This window comes from Sciurus carolinensis, chromosome 15 (genome assembly GCF_902686445.1).
Source record: "Sciurus carolinensis chromosome 15, mSciCar1.2, whole genome shotgun sequence".
NCBI lineage: Eukaryota > Metazoa > Chordata > Mammalia > Rodentia > Sciuridae > Sciurus > Sciurus carolinensis.
This window is the reverse complement of record NC_062227.1, coordinates 26,125,326-26,150,775: the sequence shown is the minus strand read 5'-3', so window position 1 is coordinate 26,150,775 and position 25,450 is coordinate 26,125,326. Positions and strand designations below refer to the sequence as shown.

Here is a 25,450-nt window from a genome sequence, read left to right as displayed (position 1 = left end):
GGTGTAAATGTAACCATATGTTTTTATTTTGTCCCTCTAAAGTAAATATTGACATGGCTGGTGGGAAGGATCCTAGATATTGTCACTCAGGTCACTTGAGTTACATCAAAGATAAATATTTTGCAGTTTCTATAGAATTTCTCCAAGCTCAGGATTATTACTTTTCTCAGAGGCATCTAGCTGTTCTTGAGGTAACTGTGTTTGAGTTCTTATATACAAAGTAACTGATGCACAGTGTTGAGAGAGAAGGAAAAATAAGTTCATTACATGAGACTGACATTTTACATTTTACAAAGGACTTCCTGATTTGTTCCAATTTGATAACATACTTCCTCATACAGCCAAAGTGTATTTTATTTTTTTTCCCACAGGGTGGTTATGGTCCCCCTGTTTTTGGTTCCCTTTTTAATTTCGAATAAATGAGGCTCAGAGTTTCCAGGTAAGTGACTTAAGGTGACAATGCTAGTAATTGGCAGGCACAGGATTGCTGACTTGGAAGATTTTTTGTTTTTTTAGGTCATTCTTGCTTAAACAGAGATAGGGCTAGTGATTGACAGCTTTACATACAGGGAAGTGAAAGTTAAGCAAACCCAGAAAAGCAGATCTTTCAATTATACTGCAGTGACACTTAAAATTACTTTTACGGTACACTAAATAACACCCTTAAAAAGCAAATGCATTGCCTAAACCACTAATGTGCATCCAGGGGAAAGCTTATTCATCTGTAAAGATCTAGCACCAAGTGTTACTATAAATAACTTCGTTATCTATAATAGAAACTCATCTATCACCATTCTAATTAGAAGGTGACGAAGGAAGTCAGGATTTAATAAAGGCATCTGTAACATTCGGTGACTATAATAATGGCCTTGAAGTTGCAGGGAAAAGTCAGTTTTCCAAATTTCTTCTCATTTACATGTTTCTGACTCTCCATTATTCTGAGTTTCTAGACAAAATTATTGGTATTATTTCTTAAACTGCTTTTTTAAAAAGTAAAATAATAGTGATCAGAACTTTGGAAAAATAGGACAGCACAAAGAAGAGAAAAATCAGAGAAAAACCAGTACGATCTTTCTGGCATCTTCCTAGGCATTCTTGGCACACAGTAAGTATTTTTATCTTATTAGCACCATAATGGACAAACACATTAGGGTTATTTCTTCTGTTAACATGTTAGGATTATTTCATATCAGGTTGGTATTCTATAATTTTGGGTGGCCGTACACAGTATTCTATCTCATATAAAATGATCATAATTTACAGAATTATCACTTTGCTGAGCATTTAGGCTCTTTACTGGCCATTGCTCAGTTGGTCATTCCAGACATTAATTCCTGTTTGTGCTTCCTTTATTTTATTTTTACAGACTGCATTTTGATTCATTGTACACAAATGGGGTACAACTTCTCATTTCTATGGTTGTACATGATGTAGATTCAAATCATTCGTGTAATCATACATGTACATAGGGTAATGTCTGTCTGTCTCATTCCACCATTTTTCATATCTCTGCCCCCTCCCCCCTCTCATTTCCCTCTACATCATCCAAAGTTCCTCCATTCTTCTCTTACCCTCCACCCCCACCCCCATTATGTATCACCATCCACTTATCAGAGAAAACATTTGGCCTTTGGTTTTTTGGGATTGGCTTATCTCACTTAGCATATTCTCCAATTCCACCCATTTACCTGCAAATGCCACAATTTTATTCTTTATGGTGTATAATATTCCATTGTGCATTTATTCTACAATTTTTTTATCCATTCATCTATTAAAGGGCATCTAGGCTGGTTCCACAATCTAGTTATTGTGAATTGATGTGACTGAGTTACATAGTATCCTGATTTTAAGTTCTTTGGGTATTAATGGAGGACAGGGATAACTGGGTCAAAAGGTGGGTCCATTCCAAGTTTTCTGAGGAATCTCCATACTGCTTTCCAGAGTGGCTGCACCAATTTGCAACTCCACCAGCAATGTATGAGTGTGTCTTTTTCACCACATCCACACCAATACCTCTTATTGCTTGTATTCTTGATAATAGCCATTTTAATTGGAGTGAGATGAAATCTTAGGGTGGTTTCAATTTCAATTTCTCTAATTACTAGAGATGTTGAACACTTTTTCATATATTGGTTAATCATCTGTATATCTTTTTCTGTAAAGTGTCTGCCCAGTTCCTTAGCCCATTTACTGATTGGGTTCTTTGTATGTTTGATGTAAAATTTTGTCTATGCTTTCTTTAAAAAAAAAAAAATTCCCACAGGTAGATTGGCTGAGTCAAGAACTTTGATACATTTAAGTCTTTATGTCTATATCTAGCCTATTCCAGGCAAATTACTGGTTTATACTCTCACCAGCAATGTGGTTTAAGTGCCTCTGCTTTGAATCCTTACCAAGCTTACAATTAAAATTGTGTTGATAAGCCAGGCATGATGGTGTACATCTTTAATCCCAATTACTTGGTAGGCTGAGGCAGGAGATCACAAGTTGGAGGCCAGGCTGGGCAACTGAACAAGAACCTCTCTTAAAATAAAAAAAATAGAGAGGGCTGGGGGTATAGTTCAGTGGTACAATGCTAGCCTAGCATGTGCAAGACCCAGGTGACTGCAATTCCTAGTATTGAAAAAAAATGTCCTGTTTAATTTGTTAGAAAATTATAAAAAATATGCTTTATTAACACATACATTTCTTGTCTTCAGGGATCATTTAATTTCAGCATTATTCAGGGCAATAAATGAGCCTGATATTCAGCTGAAAAGTATTCTGGCTCCTCCTCACTTTTTGGGGTGCTCTAGGAATCCACCCTCTCTCGGTAGATTAACTAGTCCATCAATGTACATGAACCTGGCCTATCTCTTACAGATCACATCTCAAAGAATCTTCAGAGGTTCCTGTGTGTTGTGTGTGCACACGTACCTGTGTAATATACCTGTGTATTCAGAAGCCTACCTCTATTCCATTTTCAGATTCTAACAATTTTTCCACGGGATAAAGGCAATTTCAAAGAGACTTGGGAGGCTGAGGCAGGATGATGGAGAGTTCAAAGCCAGCCTCAGCAATTTAGTGAGACCCTAAGCAACTCAGTGAGACCCTGTCTCTAAATAAGATATAAAAACAGCCTGGGAATTTGGCTGAGTGATTAAGAACTCCTGGGTTCAATCCCTGATATACATAAATAAATAAATAAATAGATAAATAAATAAATAAATGGAAAATCAGTAGAGTAGAGAAAGGAGAATAGAGAGAAGGAGGAGAGGAAGGAAATGAGGGGGCACTGGGAACTAAAATGGAGTAAATAAAATTTCAGATGTGCCTGAGTTTGTTCAGATGAGCCCAACCATTAGGTATAACTATAGTGCTCTAATAAAAATACTATAAACGAAATTTGCCATTTTTAAGTGTACATTTCAGTGACATCAAATACATTCATGATTTGTACAACCAGTACTATTATCTATTTCCAAACCTTTTTAATAATCCAGAAGAGACTCAATAGTCGTTAAGCAATAGCTCTCCATTCCCTCCTCCGCCACCCCTGGCAACCATCATTATCCCTTCCATGTGTATGAATTAATCTAGGTACCTCAGATAAATGGAACCATATCATATTTTTCCCCTTTGGGAAAGCTTATTTCACTTAGTATGTTTTCAAGTGTCATCCATGCTATAATACTTATCAGAACTTCATTTTCCTTATGGCTATTGAGCCATTCCATCATTTATATCTGCTATACCTTATCTACCCCTCTGTTGATGGACACTTGGGTGGTTTCCATCATTTGGTTACTGTGTAGATGTGGCTAGGAACATTGGTCTATCAGTCATGCTGGTGGAAGTTTGAAATTGGTATTGGAGAATGTGGGAAAAAACAATAGAAAGTTGAAAGAAAGCATGATACACAGTGTTGTGTTAGGAGTTTAGAATTAAATTTTAGGGAGTGACTGAGGAGGTACGCTTTTTAGATTGATCAGGGAAATGAGTAACTTAAAAGATTGAGGAGTGGTGTGTTGGTGGATGAGAATGTAGAGACCAGTGAGCATAATGCAATGGCCCAGATGAGAGAGAATGTTATGGTGTAGTTATGAGGTGTCCCCCAAAAGCTCATGTGTGAGACAACACAAGAAGGTCAGAGGTGAAATGATCAATCATGAAAGTTGTAACCTAATTGTTGGATTAATCCACTGATATGGATTAACTGGGTGGTAACTGTAGGTAGGTAGGGTATGGCTGGCAGAAGTAGATCACTGGGGGATGTGACTTTATGGTTTATATTTTGTCCTTAGTGAGTGGAGCTTGCTCTCTGCTTCCTGGTTGCCATGCCCTTCTGCCCTGATGTTCTGCCTCACCTCAGGCTCAAAGGTATGGAGTTGGCCAACCATGGACTGAACCTCTAAAACTGTGAACCAAAACAACCTTTTCCTTCTCTCAGTAGTTATTGTTGGGTATTTTGGTCACAGCAACAAAAAGTTGACTAAAACAGATAATGATGGCTTACAGAATGAAAAGAAAGTCACACATGAAGGATCTTTCACACTATGAAGGAAATAAAGGAGTCAAAAATGACTGAAGGGTTTTAAGCCTGTGTACTACTCTTTTACCTCCATTATGCCCAGTCTGAAGGACTAATGTCCCTGAGATGTCATGAGTGGTTAAGACTTCCACTGTCCACAAATGGTGCATTCAATGAAGTTTACAATTCTGCTTTCACAGAGTAATGCCAACTTCTGAGACAACTTTCAAATATGAGGTTTCTGGTATGATGATAACCAGATCAAGATCAAAACCTGAAGTCAACTGATCTGAGACTGCCCGTCAGATGGTAATGATCCCATCTCTAACTAGGGAGGCTAAAACCAACCCATGGCTTCTAAGGTCAGATCTTTAGGGAGAGACTATCACTTGTTGGTGTCAATGATAATGGTTATGGAGCTGATGAAGATCTAAAATAGGAAATGGTTCCACTGGAGGATTGAAACAGGAAGGCTCCATTGGGAACCGCTTCTCCAATGGAAATACTTCCTATTTCAGATCTCTCATCAGCTGCATAACCATTTCTGGGCTTCAGAGAAAATTCAGAAAAAATTTAACTTTTCAAATTTATCATAGCATAGAAATCTTTATCAATATGTTCATTTATGCATGCAAATACTGGGCACCACTGTAAAAGCCAAGCACTGAGCCTGGAGGTGAGTCACCACCATCTGTAAGACTCCTGACATACAGAAGAGATCCATTCAACGAATTGGGCAGATAAAAATGACAATTGTGACATATTCTATTAGAGTGATGAAAGCATATAATAAGGAGTCAAACGGTAAAACCAGAGAAAGAATGTTTAAACTCAGGTCTAAAATTAAATTGGGGACTGAGTGAAGTAGGCCTGGGGACAGTTCCTGCACTTAAACAGGACCACAGCAGGTGAGAGGGGCACCTGAGTGTGAGTAGACAGATTGCTGGATGTGTAGTGAGAAAGCAAGTAGGAAGGAGCTAGCCCATACACATCTTCAGACCACGTCTGAAGCATGCAGGCCTTTATACTATGAGCAATGGAAAGCCACACACATTTTAAACACAGGAGTGGGAGGACTAGATTTTATATAATAAGAGACTGAAACTATGATATAAGGCATTGGGACCATCAGGGTGGGAATGTGGGGGCACTCATGGGAGGCTCTTGGGAGCGCCCTTGTCAGGTTTAAGAGTCAGTGAAAACATAACTGACAATCCAGGGAGATGAGCAAGGGAGACAGTGGGGTGAAAACCTCCCAGGTCTCTGGCTTGTATCATGAGATGAATAGGATACCCATTTGAATATGCTGTTTTCATACAGTTACTTCTGTTTGTTTGTAGACTTGACCTCTTCTTATCAAGTTAGATGTCCCTTGGTGTCCCTGCAAGTCCAAGTTATTAAACACTGGTAGGTGTTCTGGGGCTCATAGTGATGGCAAGGCAGGACACATCAGAGCCCTCTAGTGCTGGCCTGCCTGCGGCCCCTACCCCACTTCCAGAGCAGAGTGTGTGCATGTGGGTGCACACACACACATGTTGATAATCACACCCATGGGGGAGCATTGGCCCCTTCATTACCCTTCCTCAGAGTTAAATAGCCCTGATAAGAAACTGCATGTCAAAACAAAATGTCATTTCTGAGAATACAATTTTACATGCACCAATGGTCTGCCACAAAAATGTATTTTTAAAAAAAATGGAACAATCTGGTTTTACTTCAAGGGTAAAATGACTGTTAAAATACAAGGCCACCTCTATGGCAATCCAAGGCAGACACTTCCTATACTGGTTAATGGAGTAAGGAAGAAAAGAAACCATTTGGTGAAAGGTATGTTTAACTCTGGTTTATAAATTAGACACAATTTTGTGGATTAAAGTTCAAGATTCTTTTGTGAGATTGATTCCCAAATACTTTATTTTTTTCGAAGCTATTGTGAATGGGGTAGTTTTCCTAATTTCTCTTTCTGAAGATTCATCGCTTATGTATAAAAATGCCTTAGATTTATGTGCATTGATCTTATATCCCGCTACTTTACTGAATTCACTTATGAGATCTAAAAGTTTTCTGGTGGAATTTCCTGGTTCCTCTAAGTATACCATCATATCATCAGCAAATAGGGATAGTTTGAGTTCTTCTTTTCCTATTCGTATCCCTTTAATTTCTTTGGTCTGTCTAATTGCTCTGGCTAGAGTTTCAAGGACGATATTGAATAGAAGTGGTGAAAGAGGGCATCCCTGCCTTGTTCCAGTTTTTAGAGGGAATGCTTTCAGTTTTTCACCATTTAGAATGATATTAGCCATGGGTTTAGCGTAGATGGCCTTTACAATGTTAAGGAATGTTCCCACTATCCCTATTTTTTCTAGTGTTTTGAGCATTAAGGGGTGCTGTATTTTATCAAATGCTTTTTCTGCATCTATCGAAATAATCATGTGATTCTTGACTTTAAGTCTATTGTTATGGTAAATGACATTTATTGATTTCCTGATGTTGAACCAACCTTGCATACCTGGGATGAAACCCACTTGATCATGGTGCACTATCTTTTTAATATGTTTTTGTATGCGATTTGCTAAAATTTTGTTTAGAATTTTTGCGTCAATGTTCATTAAGGATATTGGTCTGAAATTTTCTTTCCTTGATGTGTCTCTGTCTGGTTTAGGAATCAGGGTAATATTGGCTTCATAGAATGAGTTTGGGAGAGTTCCCTCCTCTTCTATTTTCTGGAATACTTTGAGAAGTATTGGAATGAGCTCTTCTTTAAAAGTTTTGTAGAACTCGGCTGAGAACCCATCTGGTCCTGGACTTTTCTTTGTTGGAAGGCTTTTGATGACTTCTTCTATTTCATTACTTGAAATTGGTCTATAAGAGCTACAGAACACTAAAGAAAGAAATTCAAGAAAACCTTAGAAGATGGAAAGATCTCCCATGTTCTTGGATAGGAAGAATTAATATTGTCAAAATGGCCATACTACCAAAAGTGCTATACAGATTCAATGCAATTCCAATTAAAATCCCAATGATGTACCTTACAGAAATAGAGCAAGAAATTATGAAATTCATCTAGAAGAATAAAAAACCCAGAATAGCTAAAGCAATCCTTGGCAGAAAGAGTGAAGCAGGGGGTATCGCAATACCAGATCTTCAACTCTACTACAAAGCAATAGTAACAAAAACGGCATGGTATTGGTACCAAAATAGAAAGGTGGATCAATGGTACAGAATAGAGGACACGGACACAAACCCAAATAAATACAATTTTCTCATACTAGACAAAGGGGCCAAAAATATGCAATGGAGAAAAGATAGCCTCTTCAACAAATGGTGCTGGGAAAACTGGAAATCCATATGCAACAGAATGAAACTAAACCCATATCTCTCACCATGCACAAAACTAAACTCAAAATGGATTAAGGATCTCGGAATCAGACCAGAGACCTTGCATCTTATAGAAGAAAAAGTAGGTCCAGAGCTTCAACATGTCGGCTTAGGACCAGACTTCCTCAACAGGACTCCCATAGCACAAGAAATAAAAGCAAGAATTAATAACTGGGATAGACTCAAACTAAAAAGCTTTCTCTCAGCAAAGGAAACTATCAGCAATGCGAAGAGCGAGCCTACAGAGTGGGAGAAAATCTTTGCCAATCATACTTCAGATAGAGCGCTAATCTCCAGAATCTATAAAGAACTCAAAAAACTCTACACCAAGAATGCAAATAATCCAATTGACAAATGGGCTAAAGAAATGAATAGACACTTCACAGAAGAAGATCTACAAGCAATCAACAAACATATGGAAAAATGTTCAACATCTCTAGTAATAAGAGAAATGCAAATCAAAACCACCCTAAGATTCCATCTCACCCCAATTAGAATGGCGATTATCAAGAATACAAGCAACAACAGGTGTTGGCGAGGATGTGGGGAGAAAGGTACACTCATACATTGCTGGTGGGGCTGCAAATTAGTGCAGCCACTCTGGAAAGCAGTGTGGAGATTCCTTAGAAAACTTGGAATGGAACCACCATTTGACCCAGCTATCCCACTCCTTGGCCTATATCCAAAGGACTTAAAATCAGCATATTACAGAGATAGAGCCACATCAATGTTCATAGCTGCTCAGTTCACAATAGCCAGATTGTGGAACCAACCTAGATGTCCTTCAATTGATGAATGGATAAAGAAAATGTGGTATATATATATATACAATGGAATATTACTCAGCCATAAAGAATGATAAAATTATGGCATTTGCAGGCAAATGGATGAAACTGGAGAATATCATGCTAAGTGAGATAAGCCAATCTCAAAAAACCAAAGGAAGAATGATATCGCTAATAAGTGGATGATGACACATAATGGGGGGTGGGAAGGGTTAGTGTTGGGGTTGGAGTTGGGTTTAGGGAGGGGGGCAGGAATGGAGGAAGGAAGGACTGTATAGATGGAGGGGAGGGGTGGGAGGGGAGGGGGGAAGGGAAAAAATGGCAGAATGAATCAAACAACATTACCCTATGTAAATTTATGATTACACAAATGGTATGCCTTGACTCCATGTACAAACAGAGAAACAACATGTATCCCATTTGTTTACAATTAAAAAAAATAATAAAGTTCAAGATTCTGTTGATTTTTCAAAAAACAGCTAGGGTGGATGTTGATGTAAATAATGGAGCAACAGATGTTCTAGGAAGAAGTTAATGTTTTTCAAAACTGGGCTGAACAACCCTACAAAGTACATGATCTAACTCACTGAGCCTAAGCGGATGGGTTCTGGCAGTTCTATGAAACTTGAAATAACAGATTAAAAGGGAATGAGAAATTCTTCCAGGAAAGTGAAAGAACATGAAATCCCCACATTATTAGCAGTACCCTCATTTCTCTTGCTGCAGCAAGTGTGTCTTGGCATCACTAGGACTCTGTCCATCAACCCCAACACTGAGGAAGGAGTAGAACGCACCCACACAAACTGAGGCCCAGGCTGAGCTCCACTGGATGGAGAGCGGGTGCATTTCACCTGAAGGAAGGCTATTCACTGGACTTCTGTTTAATCAATAGACTATGGTAAAGGGTGGGAAGCCACTCCTTTGATTACGTTATACTGGATGCTGCCTTGCTAGCAGACACAAGCTAAGAGTTCTCCCTTATTGCTAGCTTTCAAGCAGGAAGTTGCCCAAATCCTATAAGCACAAGTGAATTCCAATGACTCATGAAGCTCAGGAGCGTGTCCTTCCTCCAGTTGTGCCCCCTGGATGAGATACAGCTCCGATGACACTTGATCAGTCTTAGCGGTACCTATAAAACCATACCCAGACCCCTGAGCCACAGAAACTAGGAGACAATAGACGTGTTTTTGTTTTCAGCTACAAATTTTGTGGCAATTTGTGACAACAGTAAAAATCAAATGTTGACACTAGAAAGGAAGCACTGCTGTCACAAATATGTGGGAAAGACTTTGGTACTGAGCCATGGGTGGAGGCTGGAAGAATTTTGAAAAGTGCCATAGAGAAGGAGAAGAAAGCTGGAAATGTATAACTTTCTTTGCAATGTGTAATTTTATAAAAACCAAGTACTTATTGCTAAGGATGGGGACTCCTGAAAATATTAGGTCTGGTTTAAAATAGCTAATGTGGGTCCAATTTGATGGGTATGAGCTAAGCAGATCTAGTGTAGGCATCCTTTAGATGATACTATTTTCATACAAATGAAGTGTTACTTTTTTAAAAAACATTTTTGACTCACTAAAAACACAATTAAAATGAAAGTTAAGGACCAGGTAGGAAATTGACTCTCTAAATAAGGCCAGGCCAAACCCAATAATAGGTTTTTGTTGTTGTTGTTTGTTTAAAATCAGAAAGGTAAATGCATGACATGGTAGAAAATACCAGGAATGCACACAGGTACTACCCTGGCAGCTGGTAGCAAAGTATCTTTACCCTCGTCCCCACCCTGAGAGGCTGACATGACTGAGCGGCTGGAACGGGCTGTCCAGGCTTACACAGTTTGATTTATTCAGCTGTGGAGCTGATGTTTGAAAGAGATATCCCCTGGGTAGATTAAAAGCACCCAGAAACACAGAGCCTCTTTCCTTATAAAAAAAAATTAAAACTTTGAACATGAGATTCTATGATGTTCTTTTTGAAGCTGTTGCAGGTACCCAGGTATTTATGTAGACATATTTTATTTCCATTTCCAATCCATTTCCAAGGGTCCACACACTATATACCATGTACACTTGTTTTTTAATCCTGTACAGACAGGATGTCTCGACAGTGTGGATGAATGAGGTCTTTGATGTCATGCAAATGTTAGCTCTGGGCTAAACACACATAATACTGAAATTATTAAACATGGAAAAATTAGATCTTTCGATGCGTTTGCCATTTTTATTTCACTATGCAGAAACACCATTCACCATGGACTGTGATGCATTGACAGTGTGGTGGAGAATATATCTTTTTGAAGGCTATTTATAACTAAACACTCAATAATTTTAATTACAGTGGAAATTCTGTACAGTTTAAGGCTTGGCTCTTGAACTAGGTTGTAAATATGGACCAGATTTGGAAATAAAACACTTCAAGTCAAAGAAGAAAAATCAATGGAAAAATACAAGGAAAAAGAAACAAAGAAAGAACACAAAGCAACAGAAGCTCAACAGGTTTTCCTGGAGTGAACTTTCATAATATTGTAAATTAACAAAAACACAGGTTTTCTTCCCAAAACAATGACAATTTACATATTTGGGACTTGCTGGAGAACTCTGGGGAGCTTTCCAGATCAAATGCAGACCAAAGTGAACAATAAGGAAGAAATCACATGAATGATATGCTAAAATCAGTACTACCTTTTAACAAATTAAGTGAGATACACAAAGCAAGATTGTAAGCATTAAATATTTCCAGAGGGTCAGAGAGTCATTACTGTTTATGGATGATAATAATAAAAACAGATGAAACAAGTACAAGATTCAAGTTGTTTACTGAATAAACTCGGTTATTGGCACATCTAATCTGGGATAAGTCCGACACACTGGACCTAGACAGCTTCTAGCATTTTAGGGTAATCTTCATTTATCTGTAAACAAAAGATCTGTCACCTAGGAAATTGCAATTTTGTTGAGACTTTAATAATAATAAACTATGAAAGGCATGGATTGTTTTTTGTGTTACATGAGATCACGGTTTATATCGTTGGTTATGAACGTGCAGGTAGAGCTGGAAACTGAGACATTTTGTGAAAATTAAAAATGCTGCTCTTTTGTAATTTTATCGTTGCTTCATGCAATATCAGTTTAGTGATGCTGATTCGGATTGCTTTATTATGGGAAGATCTCTCTGCCAGTGTCTTTATTAATAGTCCAGGTCAATTCTTCTGGATTGGAATTTTCCACGGACAGATACAAGTCAGTTGGGTTAGAAGAGGGAACTCCATATAGGCTCTGGTTTTCCTAATGGTTTGCATGACTGGATTCATGTGCAAGCTAAATTATTCCTGTAGAAAAGAGATTTAATTAGTTACCCATCAGAAAACACCTGAGAAGTTTGCTCAGATCAAGGTCACAGAAAAGTACCTTGGATGTTAAAATGCTCTTTTTGACAAGATACTATAACACTCCATCCCAAACCATTATGCTTTCTCTTTAATAATTATAACTTTACCAAAGTTATTAAAGCTTACTGAAGGAAATCTTTTTTCTATGCATTCTATCTTCCAAATATACTATTGATTTGAATATAATAAGTGATTCTGATATTTCTGTTTTCTTTAAGAGATGCTACTTGTTCATTTAAATGTTTCTTAAATCAATGTTACAAAGCTTACAAAGTCTCTTCCATGTTTATCCCATAAGCACAAGTGCAAATAGCTCACTATTGCATTCAGCATTCAGAGCCCTCTTAGGGATGCTCATGGGCCGTGAGGTCTTGCACAGCAGGTCAGTATGCTTAGGGGGTCTGTGCACACATACCCCCTGTTGGTCTGCTCAAGATGCTGGCCAGACAGCAACTAGCAAGGCATGCACTTTCTGAAGGAAAACAGGATCACAAGGCCACATTTGCTTTCTTCTGAGACAGTACATTAGGGGCAAGTCATCCCACAGAATGCAGGAAATGTAAGCCATCCATAAAGAAAGGGAGCATCCAGGTTCTGAATTAAGAAACCAAAACCAACCAAACAACCAACCAAACACAGAAACCCCAAAAGCATGAATAGGCATAATCAAAGAGCAAGCTACCAAGAAATGAGATCATCAAAAGGAGAAAGGGGCATTTTTAATTTCCCTGGTAGTTGGAACACACAAATTACACCTCTCTGAACAAAACAGCTTTAGTTCTGATTAGACTACGCGGTAAGTGAAATCAAATTTGACATTTCAAAATTGGCTAATGTAAAGATTGCAGGGCCTGGATTTAAAGGGAACAGTGGGGAGACCACTCAAGCAGGCTCTGCTCTTCCTTTCTCCTCTAACTGGCAGTAGATGCAAAACATACACAAGTATGGAACTTGCAAATCTGAGACCAACTGGCACCTGCAAACCAATTCTCCACCCTCTTGGTAACCAGCCCCAGAAATGCCAGTGAGAGAAAAAAGCAAGAGGGGGGATCAGGCAAAGGAGGAGAGGAAAGTACCCCATGCCACATGCCAGCCTAGGCAAGCCTAGAGAATGAGCGTCACCTCTTACCTCTGGTCAATCCTCTCCATCTTCTGGTGTGATCTCTGTCTCTTTATGGACCACTACTTTGGTCACTGACATGTCAGGGTGCTGCTCTTTGGCCTCTTTAATTGCCTGAGCCAGAGCCTATCCCCAGGAAATCACAGAAGGGCAAAAACAGAAAGGAGTCGGACATGCATGAGCACTAGCAAGGTGTAGACTTATGCGCTAACTCTACATCCACAATTTACAAATGAGGTACAATGATTACAAAAGGAATCAAAAATCATATATTGGAAAGTTAATTCAGAAAAAATTTTAGAGTACATGCTGAACTAGAGGAATAACAGTGGGAACTGAAGGGCGAACATGTTCGTCTTTGTGTCTCTGCTACGGAATTTACCATCTCACATAATACTACCTGGTCATGGTCAATGTCCGCATCTCCTGTGATGACTATTCGCTTCTCGATTCGTGTCTCTGAAATGCCTCCTTTCACAGTCTGAAAGAAACCACGAGAAGCTTCATGAATAAGCTTACTGGCAGGAATGATCCTCATTCCATAGAGGGAATGGGAGAAAATGGTGAGAGTTTTAGATAACATCACGGATTGAAATAGAATTTTCCAGCAGTTCTATAACATGCTTAATTTCAGAAGTGAGGATAGAGTGAAGTCCTTTGGGTTTGGCCAGCTAGTGTTTCCGGAAGACCCAGCCCATGCTCAGAAATGGAATGAATGTTCCAGCTCAGAACTGGAATGAACATCCTGCAAAGGACATCAGAAAGAATATTCCTAACATACCATGCCAAGTGCATCACAAACAGAAAAGTTGGAGACACTCCCTCTGCAGCTATCCTGGCATCCTGACAGTCGATAGCTATTGACTGAAGTTCTGAGCGAGCGCCGTTCTCCAGCTCGCAAGGAGTATGCTCAACGGTTCTCACTCACTTACTTTGGTGATGTGCGTGGTGGTGGTGGTACTGGTGGTTTCAGAAGTGATTGTCTGTGCGCTCATCAGCACGCCTGGCTCCAGATCAGCCCCAGGATCCACCTAAAGCAAAGGTAGGAACAGACACCACACCTAGGTGTTCGTATCTCTTCTTTGGGAGTTGCCGTGTTATTTAAAACATTAAAATGGTTGAAGTACAGTCAGTCCTCAGTATCTGTGTGTTCACATCTGAGGATTCAACCAAAGACTCAAAATATTCAGAAAAAGCACTGCATCTGTACTGACTTTTTTCTTGTCATTATTCCTTAACAACACAGCATAACAACTCTTTCTGTGGCATTTACTCTGTATTAGGTATATTTAAGGCATCTAGAAATGATTTAAAGTGCATGAGGGCTGTGATTAGATTTTATGAATAAATGTTAGACTATTTTATATAAGTAACTTGAGTATCTGCAGATTTGGGTATCCATAAGGGTCCTGGAGTACCCCCATGAATGGGGAGGGAAGTCCTTCTTCCACAATCACTGTGCAGAATCTGGGAGCTGAACACATCCAGAGCAAACAGTCATTAACAAAACTGGGACTTCAGAAATACAAGCAGTGCATGATTAAGTGCATATTTTCCTTTATGTGGGGACAAAACTAGGTTTCTGAGCCTTTTTCTACATTTCAAGATCTGTGAAGACCTGGTGAAGTCACTTGCTACTTTATGATCAATAATAAAATTACAATTACTGCACTTTTCTCTGTAGAGATGGTTGGGCTTGGATCCTCTAGATCTCATGAATTAAATATTGTGCAGCTGTACTTAAGTGCACTCAGCCCTAAGAAGAAGAAAACGTCAAGTGCCAGTGATCTGGCCTTCACAGACTGTCCTACCTGTGATGATTCATATGTGATGGTTTTCGTTTCTGTGTGAACTACTGGCACTTCCTTGGTGGAAACTTCTAGCTTTACTCCTCCTGGGGAAACACTGCCGTAACTGATGGTTTCCATTTTCACAGTGGATGACTGTACCAATGGGAAGTAAGTAGATGGCTATTACAGTTTGTACCAACACACTTTTGTTTCCTTTTCTCTCCTCTTTGGTACTTCAGTACTTGATAAAAGTACAGGTTAATATCAAAGAAATGTTTACATATTACATGGGGGGTAAGCTAGGAAATAAGGCACACAACAGACAAATGTCAAATCATCTACCAAAATTCGATAGCATTTTTTGTATGGATTGTTCCAGGTAAAGAAAAGATTTTAAAGGAATTTTAAAGGAACGAACGACACCGAGATTTCATCTCACTCCAGTCAGAATGGCAATAAGCAAGAAAAAAAGTAACAATAGGTGTTGGCAAGTCTGTGGGGGAAAAAGGTACACTCATACATTGCTGGTGGAAATGCAAATTGGTGCAGTCACTCTGGAAAGCAGTGTGGAGATTCCGCAGAAAACTTGGACTGGAACCACCATTTGACCCAGCTATCCCACTCCTTGGCATATACCCAAAGCATGCTGTAGTGACATGGGCTCATCAATGTTCATAGCAGTTCAATTCACAACAGCTAAGCTATGGAACCAACCTAGGTACCCTTTAATAGATGAATGGATAAAGAAAATGTGGTACATATACACAATGGAATATTACTCAGCCATAAAGAAGAATAAAATTATGGCATTTGCTGGTAAATGGATGGAACTGGAGACTATCATGCTAAGTGAAATAAGTCAATCCCCCCAAAACCAAAGGCTAAATGTTCTCTCTGATATGCAGATGCTGACTCACAGTAGGCAGGGGGATGGGAGGAGGGGAGGTTCACCAGATTGGAAAGGGGGAGATCGGGGGAAGGAAGGAGGATGGGAATGGGAAAGACAGTAGAATGAATTGGATGCAAATTTTCTATGTGCATATATGAATACATGACCAGTGTAACTCCCCATAATGTACAACCACAAAAATGGGAAGTTATACTCCATGTATGTATATGTCAAAATTCATTCTACTGTCATGTATTTAAAAAAAAAGGATCCCCCCCCCAAAAAAAAGAACAAAGTATTGACACTTGAGAAATGGAAAGGCATAGTCTTTTGGTCCTCCTGGATAAGTACACTGCTCAGGAATAAGTCTATCAGATTTTCTATGATGCTTTGTCCAGATTGGTGGCCAATTATACTTTCAATGACAGAAACCATTTCCCAGAGCTATGCATTATTAATAATCAATTCATATGTCTGTAAATGACCCCAAAGCTAAAAACCAGCATGTTGGCCCCTAACTGCCATAAACAAGAGAAACAGAATAATCACATGGAAAAGACAGGAAATTGAACTCAGCTCCACCTGTATGCTGATCAAAATTTCAGGGTACCACACATCAGTTTTAGTTTAGTGTTCAGAGTAATGTTAGCTACTAGTTACCTCGAAGTGAGGTTTTTGTTCTGAAGTTTCAGAAACCTGAATGGCTGCACCCTGCTCCTCCTCTCGCTCGTGGGAAGCAGGAGCTCTCTCTTCCTGCTCAGGTCCAGCTTTATCGGCCTCTTCCCGTCTTTCCTCTTTGGCCCCCTCAGTCACAGCAAAGTCTTCCTTCCCTTTCACACTGACTGCTTCGGTAGCTGTGGGCTGTGCTGCAGCATCTGCATCGTCCCCAGCCGCGTAAGAAGCATCCCCACTCGCGTGCACATTCATCACACGCCTCTCCTCCACCAACAGAGTTTCCTGTACCACCTTCTCAGTGCCAAGGGGCTGGTGGTGTGGGGTTGTTTCTGTCTCTGTTTCGCTGGACTCTATCTTGGTTTCCACTTTCTGTATGGGAAGAAAGTGTGGCATCAGAGTGATTTTCCTTACATCAAAGGTCAAGAAACAAAAATAAAAATTAAAAGAAAAAAAAACAAACTAAAGCCGCCACTTGCTACAATGATTAAAGCCAGCATCAAGTGCTTATCACCAGAAACACTGATAGAAAATATAAATTAGCTTCCATTCCGCCCACCAGAAGCTTTGCTGCATGCCTGCTGCTAACATACACACTGGAGCCTATGCTGCTACTTTACCACATCCACAAAAGAAAACAGAATAAAATACGCAAGTAAAAAACAATAAACGGAAGCATCATAGCACATTTGCATTGGTTCTGGCTGTTTTCGCAGACCCAATAGATGAGGTAAAATGCTTTAAAAATTAAATGCTATTAAAATTTCTCAATGTGATTGCCTTTTGAATATGTGGAGTATATTCTTGAAGTGGAACTAAAGGCATATGACAGATATGCCAAGCAGGCACAAAGGACAATCACGCGAGACACCTTTGAATGTTGAATGCAAGACACAAACACACAACCCGCCCCAAAGGCACAGAGCAAGGCAGATGAAAACATTCAGAAACCCCAGGATGGAAGCAAATGGCCACCTGCACCCAGCTTTGAGAAGTAGAAGTAACCCCTCCTATGAATTCTGTTGGTTTTCGCGCAGACTCTAATAAACTGAAGATTTCAGAGCCATCCATGAGCTTTTCACCAGAAGACTGCTTAGTCTGAGAGGACAAAGAAATGGAGAGTCAAGCACAAGAGACAGAGACATACTCAGCCACATACACATTCACAGTTTGTTAGACAAAATTGTGGGCAGAGGAAAAAAGGAAGGAGAAATGAAGGAATCCAAGATACGGACTTTAGAAACAGAAAAGAATGAGAAATAAAATAGCAAACTGGGGTGACCATGAGCTGTTGTTTGGTAAAGCAGAGAATTATTAGGATCAGGGTAGTGCTGATTTAAGCAGATTTTTTTTTTTTTTCCTTCATTGCAAGCCACAGCAGCACTATCAAATCTTGGGAACGGGCAGCTGGAAATAAAACAGAAAAGTGTTTTAATGCTGACTTTGGATTGCAGTATTGACTGAACCATGAAAAAAATCATAAAGCTGGGTTGGCTGCTCTCAACATAAAGCCAAGCAGCAAGAGAAACGGAAAGGTTTGGGGTGGAAGGGTACTGCTTCAAATAACGTCATGCTGGAATCTTAAACTGCAACCGAATGAGAGCCACTGGTTACCACCACTCGGGATGCGGACGACTCAGTGACGTAATGTGCGGTAGCAACAGTAAAGGCTGGTTCCTGGGAATATCTCCACTCAGACAGGCTCTTTCTTCGGGGACCAAAGAGTCCCACTTTCAAGACCTCACTATCTGGTACGTGTTCTGTCTTGCTGAACCGGACACTTTCTGGGCGAGGGTGGACAGCCACGTCCTCCCCCAGCTTTGCAGCCTTCTGGAGGTCATCCTCTTCAGGACTCTGCCGGCGAGACTCGGCTTCCTTGATGGGAGCCAGGGATTCTGACAATTTCCGCTTTGTTGTCTGGACCTCGGGTCCTCTCCTGGACTTGTCATCAGCCAGGGTTTCCAGGACCTCGTATTCTGTCAGGATAGTAACAGCCTTCCCTGCCTCTGACACGCCTCTCTCCATTTTCTGAAGCACCTCCAGAGAGGAGGGCTGAGCTACTCTCTCTCCTTCTTTGGTTTTCCCAGTCATAGTAACGATTCTTCCGGAGACGGTGTCGTAGGATTTTCCTAGAGTGTATATTTTCTGTTTGTTCTCTTCTTTCAGTTGCAATTCTCGGGCCAAATCATCGAAGCTATGCATTTCGACAGTGCTAGATTTCAGCATGTCCGCTGGGATGTCACCAGTTCTACTGCTCACCGTCACCACCTTGTAAGTCACAATCTTTTTCGAATCACCATCAACTACCTCAGTGGGTATTTTGTCTACAATAACCCAATCCTCTGGGCCCTATATTTAAAATATAAAAGCTAAATTAGAAATTCTGATGATCCCCTATTTCTAAAATAAGAATCCTTTAAGAAAATTGGGATGGAGGCTACACACAGGTCTGTGATAGGACTGTCCAGGACCGGTGTTATCTAACCATTATGGGTATAATCTCTTCTCATGTGAAATTAACTATCACTTTCAATCTGGAATATATTCTGCAGGGTAGGGTTACAATTTAAGATTTCTTTAATAGGAACAGACTTTGTTGGTAAATTTTGCAAGAAATCTATCTGCATGATGCCATTTTGGTTATTTTGAATTTCAAGATTAGATAACATTATCAAAGTCAAGTTTTTCATGTTAAATATAATACTAAAGTTCATATGCCATTAATTTCCAGAAAGAACTTGCCCACATTCTACAGATTTCTGTAAACATCACTTTCTATATTTGTAGATTGCACTTGTTTATATAGTGAAGGGAATCCATGACAGTACTTATCATCCAATTAATACTGAGTGCACCTGTGTTCACGGCATTGTAATGAAACATTCCCCACTGACTGGACACTTTTGGATACTTTAAAAAATAAGTCTGAGTGGTCTGCACAGTATCCTGATCTTAATTACAGCTGAAGTTCACTGTCTCAGTAGTTTGACTTCCACTTTGCTTAGTGTTAGTTCCAACAAGGCAGATTAAAGTTAAGAAAACTTTGCATTCAGGGAGTCCTAATAGGAAGTAATGTGTTAACAGAAGACCAGTTTCACAGGTAACAAAGGGAAGAGCAATCCAACCAGGAAGAGGGGAGCAGCTTGGTTTATATTTTAAACTAGGATGTTCTCTACTTTTGTATTTATTGTAGCCTGGAAACCTAAATCTAGAAATAAGTATGCCTAAGAAGAATGATTACAACTTGATCCATTAAACAAAATGAATTGAAAAAATAACCTCTAGGGTCGATGGGACAGTTTTCTGGAAAATTATTTGCCGAGAAGTAGCCACAGAACCAGCAGAGTCTCCTTCCTGTATTTTCTTAATCACACTTGGCTAGTGGGAAAAACCAATACAAATTCAGAACTTTCAAAGTCAATCAAGGTCATCTAAATTAGCATCACTCTATGGGGAAAAACAGGCAGTACAAACTTCAGTAAAATTATTATAGAAAGTACAATCATAATGCTTCAATGATAATGTATAATCACCTAAGATTAGAAGTCATAAAGAAAGGATGCATAACGGATAACCAAAATATTAGGAAAATTATTTTTCCCCTTCCCAAGAACCTAAGAAAAAATAATATACCTACCTTAGTTTTAAACAAGATAATTTTAAAAGGAAAATAAAAACTAAAGATACTTTAATGACTGAAGTTTGAAGAACAAACAGTTCCTTTTAGAAAATCCTTTTTGCTTGTCTTTTACCTGAGACTCAAGGAATGGAGCACCTCCTTGCTGCAAAAATATAACTTTTTCAGAAATCTCTCTTTCTTCTTTGGTCTGTTTGAATAAAGGGGGTTGGGTTGGAGAAGAGGAAGTAGACAGTTTCCAAAAAGGCAAGTTAGGAAGAGTTCTTTAACTGTTTTTTATATGTATGTACGCATGTGTGTGTGTGTGTGTGTATGTATATTTTACTTGTAGTACATATATATAATATATAAAATTCATTTTTCCTGAAGAAGTAAATCATTGTTTATTAATGTGAAAATAGTCTGATACCATTGCAAAATCTAATAATTTAATAATTATTTACAAAGAGTAACAGATGGAAGTTTAAATGACTCAAACAGTTTTTCATTTCTACAAGGACAGAATATGCTAGAGTGAAATAAAAGGTTTCTTCACATTTGAACAGTGTTCGTGTTAGTTGCTTGCAAAATCATAAGTGAGTACTTAAAAAGGAAGAAATATTAAAAATTTAAATAGGAACAAATTCTTACTCAAGTGCTACCTGCTGCAGAGTAGGGAAATACACACAAGGTTGGCTCATTAGCTGCTAATCTGAATACACTCAGGTGGACTTAGGATGATTTATTTGTTGTTCAACAAATAAACAAATTCGAAGTTGTTTTTTTTTTTTTTTGAACTTTTATAACAAGGTGAATAAAATTTGAGGTTAATTTAAGAATATCTTGGCAAAGAATTAAGTAGACCAAATCATACTTTTAACTTATAAAAATTAAGAAACATTAAAGTAAATATTTCATGTAAGACATTAGTTTTGTTCTTTTTTAACTATTTTTGTAACTTTCTTTAATTCAAGTGGCAATACAGTAGCAACCAAGCCTATCTTTACACAGAGTACAGTTCTACAGAGTAGGGACTAAAAGGATATTTTGGAAAATTAATCTAAAAATAAATCATAGAACGCTCAAAGTGTCTAGAAGAATGGAACTCTTTCAATAAATCTTATCATTATAAACAATAAAATTTTATGAAACCACTTAAAATTCCTGTTTACCTACTAAAGTACTGATAAGTACTACACTGAATGGTCTGCCTGTAAGAGGTTGTAGGGGAACACCTGACACGTCCTGCAAGAGCTACTGACAGATTTTGACAGTGCCATACCTACATGACCCTTTCTAATGAGAGATAAAAACCATTATCGAAGTAGAAAAAAATCCTATCCTGCTGAAATTTTGAAGGAAGGTATTGGAAAACATAAAATGTGCCATATGGCATCATTAAATGTAAATCTTCTGATCCTTTCTCCCTTCCTTTTAAAACTTTCAATCATAGCCTCTTTTTAAAACAGAAATGAGAAACAGGAAGGAAAGTTCGAAATTAGAGGTACTTTTTAGAATAACATTGCTGGGTCTCTAATTATAATTACCCATATTATTCCTCAGATAAAAGCTTTGTGGAAAAAAAAAAAAAAACACCCAGTGGCTGAACAGTGGTTTTCAGTATACTCCATTGTCTGAAACAAACTAATTTTTAAAACGTCTATGTCTTATCATTGTAAATGTTAACACGGTCTATACATAGAGCTGTGTATGTCCATAATAGAAACAGTATAACACAAAGAGACAGATCTGAGAAATATCTTCTAAATATGGACAACCTTCCAACCTAACTACTTCAGCTTCTAGAGAAGTGAAGAGATGCTAATAAAGAGAAGCTGTTAATCTAAAAGAGTACTTTTATTAGGGTTTAGAATATAGTTAGATGTATAGTTCAACTATTTCATTAAGTTTCTTAAACATTCATCTCTGTATTATACTTGGGAAACAAGGTCCTATTCTGGCACACACTAATATAACAGTCATTCATTCTTGGGTGATTAAGGGTCTTTACAAATAAATTTTAGGGAACTGGGTGCAGTGGCACATTCTGACAGTCCCAGCTGTGCAAGAAACTGAGGCAGGAGGATCGTGAGTTCAAAGTCAGCCTCAGCAACTTAGTGAGGCCTGAGGCAGCTTAGTGAGACCCAGACAAGAAATAAAAAAACAAAAAATGGGCTGGGGATGTGGCTCAATGATTGAATACCTCTGGGTTTAATCCCTGGTACAAAAAAAAAAAATTAGGGAGCAAGTGAATTTGCAAATCCAGAATCTGTGAATAATGGGAATCAACTGGGCTAAGCATCTAGCTTAAGAAGTTACATAGTGAACATACTGGTAATTTCACCACTCACATGAAAGAGAGAACATATTGGTGCTGCATAGGTATTGATGAATACTGATTTTTTGGTTGGGATTTGAAAACTTTTAGTATTCAAGTAACTACTAAGGAATAGATCTTTAACATAGACTAGGCCTATGTGCTTATAAAAGGCCACTGTGGGAAATATATGTGGACAGAGAAGCACAGAAAAGGTACCAGCATCAATGGAAAGTTCATTGTAGTCAAAATATCACCTCCTTAAATTATAATACTTTGGGGTTAATCCACCATCATTTTCTAAGATTCAGGATTAAATCAGAAGTAAAAAATACATTTCACCATTCGAATGGCTTTGACTTTTCAAAAATTCCCCTTGTTTTTAGTACCACCCCTTAACTTCTCTAAGATATTCCTTAAAACATTTGAAGTGGCCACCACCTGACATTTTCTTAAGTATTAGTATTGGGGAGAGACATTTGGCTCCTTTTGTTTGTTTTGCTTTGGGTAGCTACTTATTCTGTGTGTTTGTAACTTAGTCCAGTTGTCCAACATCTTTAGAACTGGAACATTATTTCTAAAAAATGAAAATAAGGTGAGGCCAACTTGACCAATTAAAATAAAATTTAAGGCAGTATAACTGACAAGCGGTCTTCTTAATAATGCAAGAACTAGTATATTTAAATCAAACATGAAATGAGAAATTTTTCTCTTGAAATTCAAGTTATCTGAATGCAAGTGGTGTTTAGTGGTACAGGCATACCTTGGTAGAGGTACTTTTCATTTATTCTGCATAATAGGCCCTTTACAAAGTAATTCCAGTGGGTACTTTTCAGCTGGGATTGGAACTGTCATGAATACAGCAATAGTGAGATCTTGGTCAGGATGATAAAAAAGTTTTCAAAGGAGGTTTAGAAAACCATCAACAATGAGTGTAATTCGATTCTTCATTTCACTGCAAGGACCTGAACGCTGCCTACAGATCACTGTTTAAAGGCTTTTACACACACAAAGGCATAAGTTCTAATTTTCTATTCTGTGTCAGTTTCCTGGACAAATAGTTCACAATAAAGGGGTCTTGATAAGAAGGAGATTAATCAAAACAATGCTCAAAAGGTGCAGTTTTCAAAAACTGCTTATTTTGGAAGAGAGAAAAGCAAAATGATATCTAACAGTAGATAGATAGTAATTCGTGGGTCCCTTATAAATGGGAGCCTTGAAATAACATCAAGTTTACCCTTACTCTGGCTGTATATTTAAAGAGAGCTTTCCTATACGGAAAAGCTTTACTTAAAAAGCACCAAAATGTGAGTACCGTGTGTTAATAAGTGGGGATGACTTCTCTGCCTACTGATTCCTCATCCTCTCCTACATTTAGATTCCTTTTCCTGTGTATTTATTTTAATTCTCCTTGGTCACATGCAGATTACATTCCTTAGAATTTACCTTATAAAATTCTTTGGATTTTTATGCTTGTATAAACTTGATTTTTTCCCCTTTCTCTTTTTCCTAAAAAATATTATATTTTCACTAAATTATGGTCGTGTTAAAACCCTAATTTCCCCATTAAAAATGTCAAATAAAAACTAATCACAAATCAGTTAAAATAACCAGTTATGAGAGAAATCAAATAAAACATTCATTTTACCATTAAAAGCCTGATGTAATATATCATGATAAAATGTGTCCTGAAATGCTTTCAACTTCTGATCAGTCAAACAGCAGACTCTCAGGAGGTTCCATCTTACCATTGATGAGAAACATATATACAAGAGTTTTCTGGTCATTCATCAATGCAGAAGAAGGAAGTACATTTGGATAAAGTGCCAATTCACTAAGATAGTATCTTAATTTCTCTACCGTAAAATATAGGTTTTTGATCAGAATCAGCCAGTTTGCCCTATAGTCTCCCTGTGGCTTTCTGGCCATTGCCAGTACCACCTGATACCATGCTCCTTGGCCACCTACTCATTTGATTTGCACCTTTCCTGTGGAGCACAGAGCATCTCAATTCAGGTTATACATAGATAAGAGGGAAGGTTCTTTACTCAGAAATTCAGCAAATTCTTTTCCTAGTTTCAGTCCCTGTGGAGATGCAAAGTCACTGAAAACAGAAGACAGTTCCAACCCAGAGCTTGAATACTGACCTCTTCAGGTACAAGTGGCTCAATCATGGGTGCATCCTCCTGCCTGGCAGCCAGTCGCACCGGGGAGGTAGAAAGTCTCTTTTCCCACTCATTCGTTATGGCAGTGTCTGTTGAGGTTTCTAAGAAGGTTCTTTTCAGCTCACTAATGTTGGTTTGATGTTTCATCAGTTCATCTTGAGTTTTATCTAGCTCCTACATTCAGAACATAAAGAATCCAACAGTCAGCCTTGCAACTTAAAAACAAAAACAAAAAAACCAAAACGTCATGTCAATCTCATTAGTCAAAAGAAAACAGAATTTTGAAGAGGGTTCATGACACTACCACAAACACTCTGGTGAAAATGTGATATTTCTAGGGAAAAGAGAAAGAAAAGAAATCAAATTCACACAAGCATAAAAATCAAAAAGAATTTTGAAAGGTAAAAACTGTAAGGAATGTAATTTACATGTGACCGGAGAGAATTAAGTACACACAGAGGGAAAGGGATCTACATCTAGGAGAGGAAAAGGAATCAGACAGAGTAGGCTGAGAAGTCATCCCCACTTATTAACAGGTGAGCACACAGTTCATGCATCATGGTACGAGCCCACAGGTAAGCCACTAAGGGAAAAAACAACACACACAAACATGCACTGGTATATACCAATACCAACCTCTAACATAAGATTACTATGTTTGACATACACATTTTCACCCTTTATTCGCTTAATCAGACTATTCTGAAAAAAGTGGAGAAGAAAGGGAAAGGTAAGGGACACGGTAGTCAAGGGAACAAACTCCATCCTGCGCACTGCACCATCGACATGGTAACAGCTACAGAGCATGCTGAGATCTGAACAC

The 25,450-nt window shown here is 38.5% G+C and overlaps 1 protein-coding gene across 26 annotated transcripts in view; it reads right to left on the bottom strand.

The window, feature by feature from the left end:
• Nucleotides 1-10,870: 10,870 nt before the first annotated feature.
• Nucleotides 10,871-25,450, bottom strand: part of Epb41l3 (erythrocyte membrane protein band 4.1 like 3) — a 173,103-nt gene continuing 158,523 nt past the window's right edge. For 6 of the 26 annotated variants that reach the window (XM_047525959.1, XM_047525963.1, XM_047525968.1 and 3 more), the window contains 11 exons: nt 24,610-24,801; nt 20,282-20,356; nt 19,809-19,907; nt 18,144-18,878; nt 17,505-17,627; nt 16,518-16,901; nt 14,990-15,121; nt 14,111-14,209; nt 13,579-13,659; nt 13,188-13,304; nt 10,871-11,998 (listed from right to left, as the gene is read on the bottom strand). In XM_047525959.1, coding sequence (XP_047381915.1) covers nt 13,194-13,304; nt 13,579-13,659; nt 14,111-14,209; nt 14,990-15,121; nt 16,518-16,901; nt 17,505-17,627; nt 18,144-18,878; nt 19,809-19,907; nt 20,282-20,356; nt 24,610-24,801 — 2,031 coding nt within the window. In that variant the 3' untranslated portion in view covers nt 10,871-11,998; nt 13,188-13,193. Of the gene's footprint in view, nt 11,999-13,187; nt 13,305-13,578; nt 13,660-14,110; nt 14,210-14,989; nt 15,122-16,517; nt 16,902-17,504; nt 17,628-18,143; nt 18,879-19,808; nt 19,908-20,281; nt 20,357-24,609; nt 24,802-25,263; nt 25,330-25,450 lie in introns of all 26 variants that reach the window. The other 20 variants (XM_047525974.1, XM_047525973.1, XM_047525976.1 and 17 more) reach the window with 9 other exon arrangements.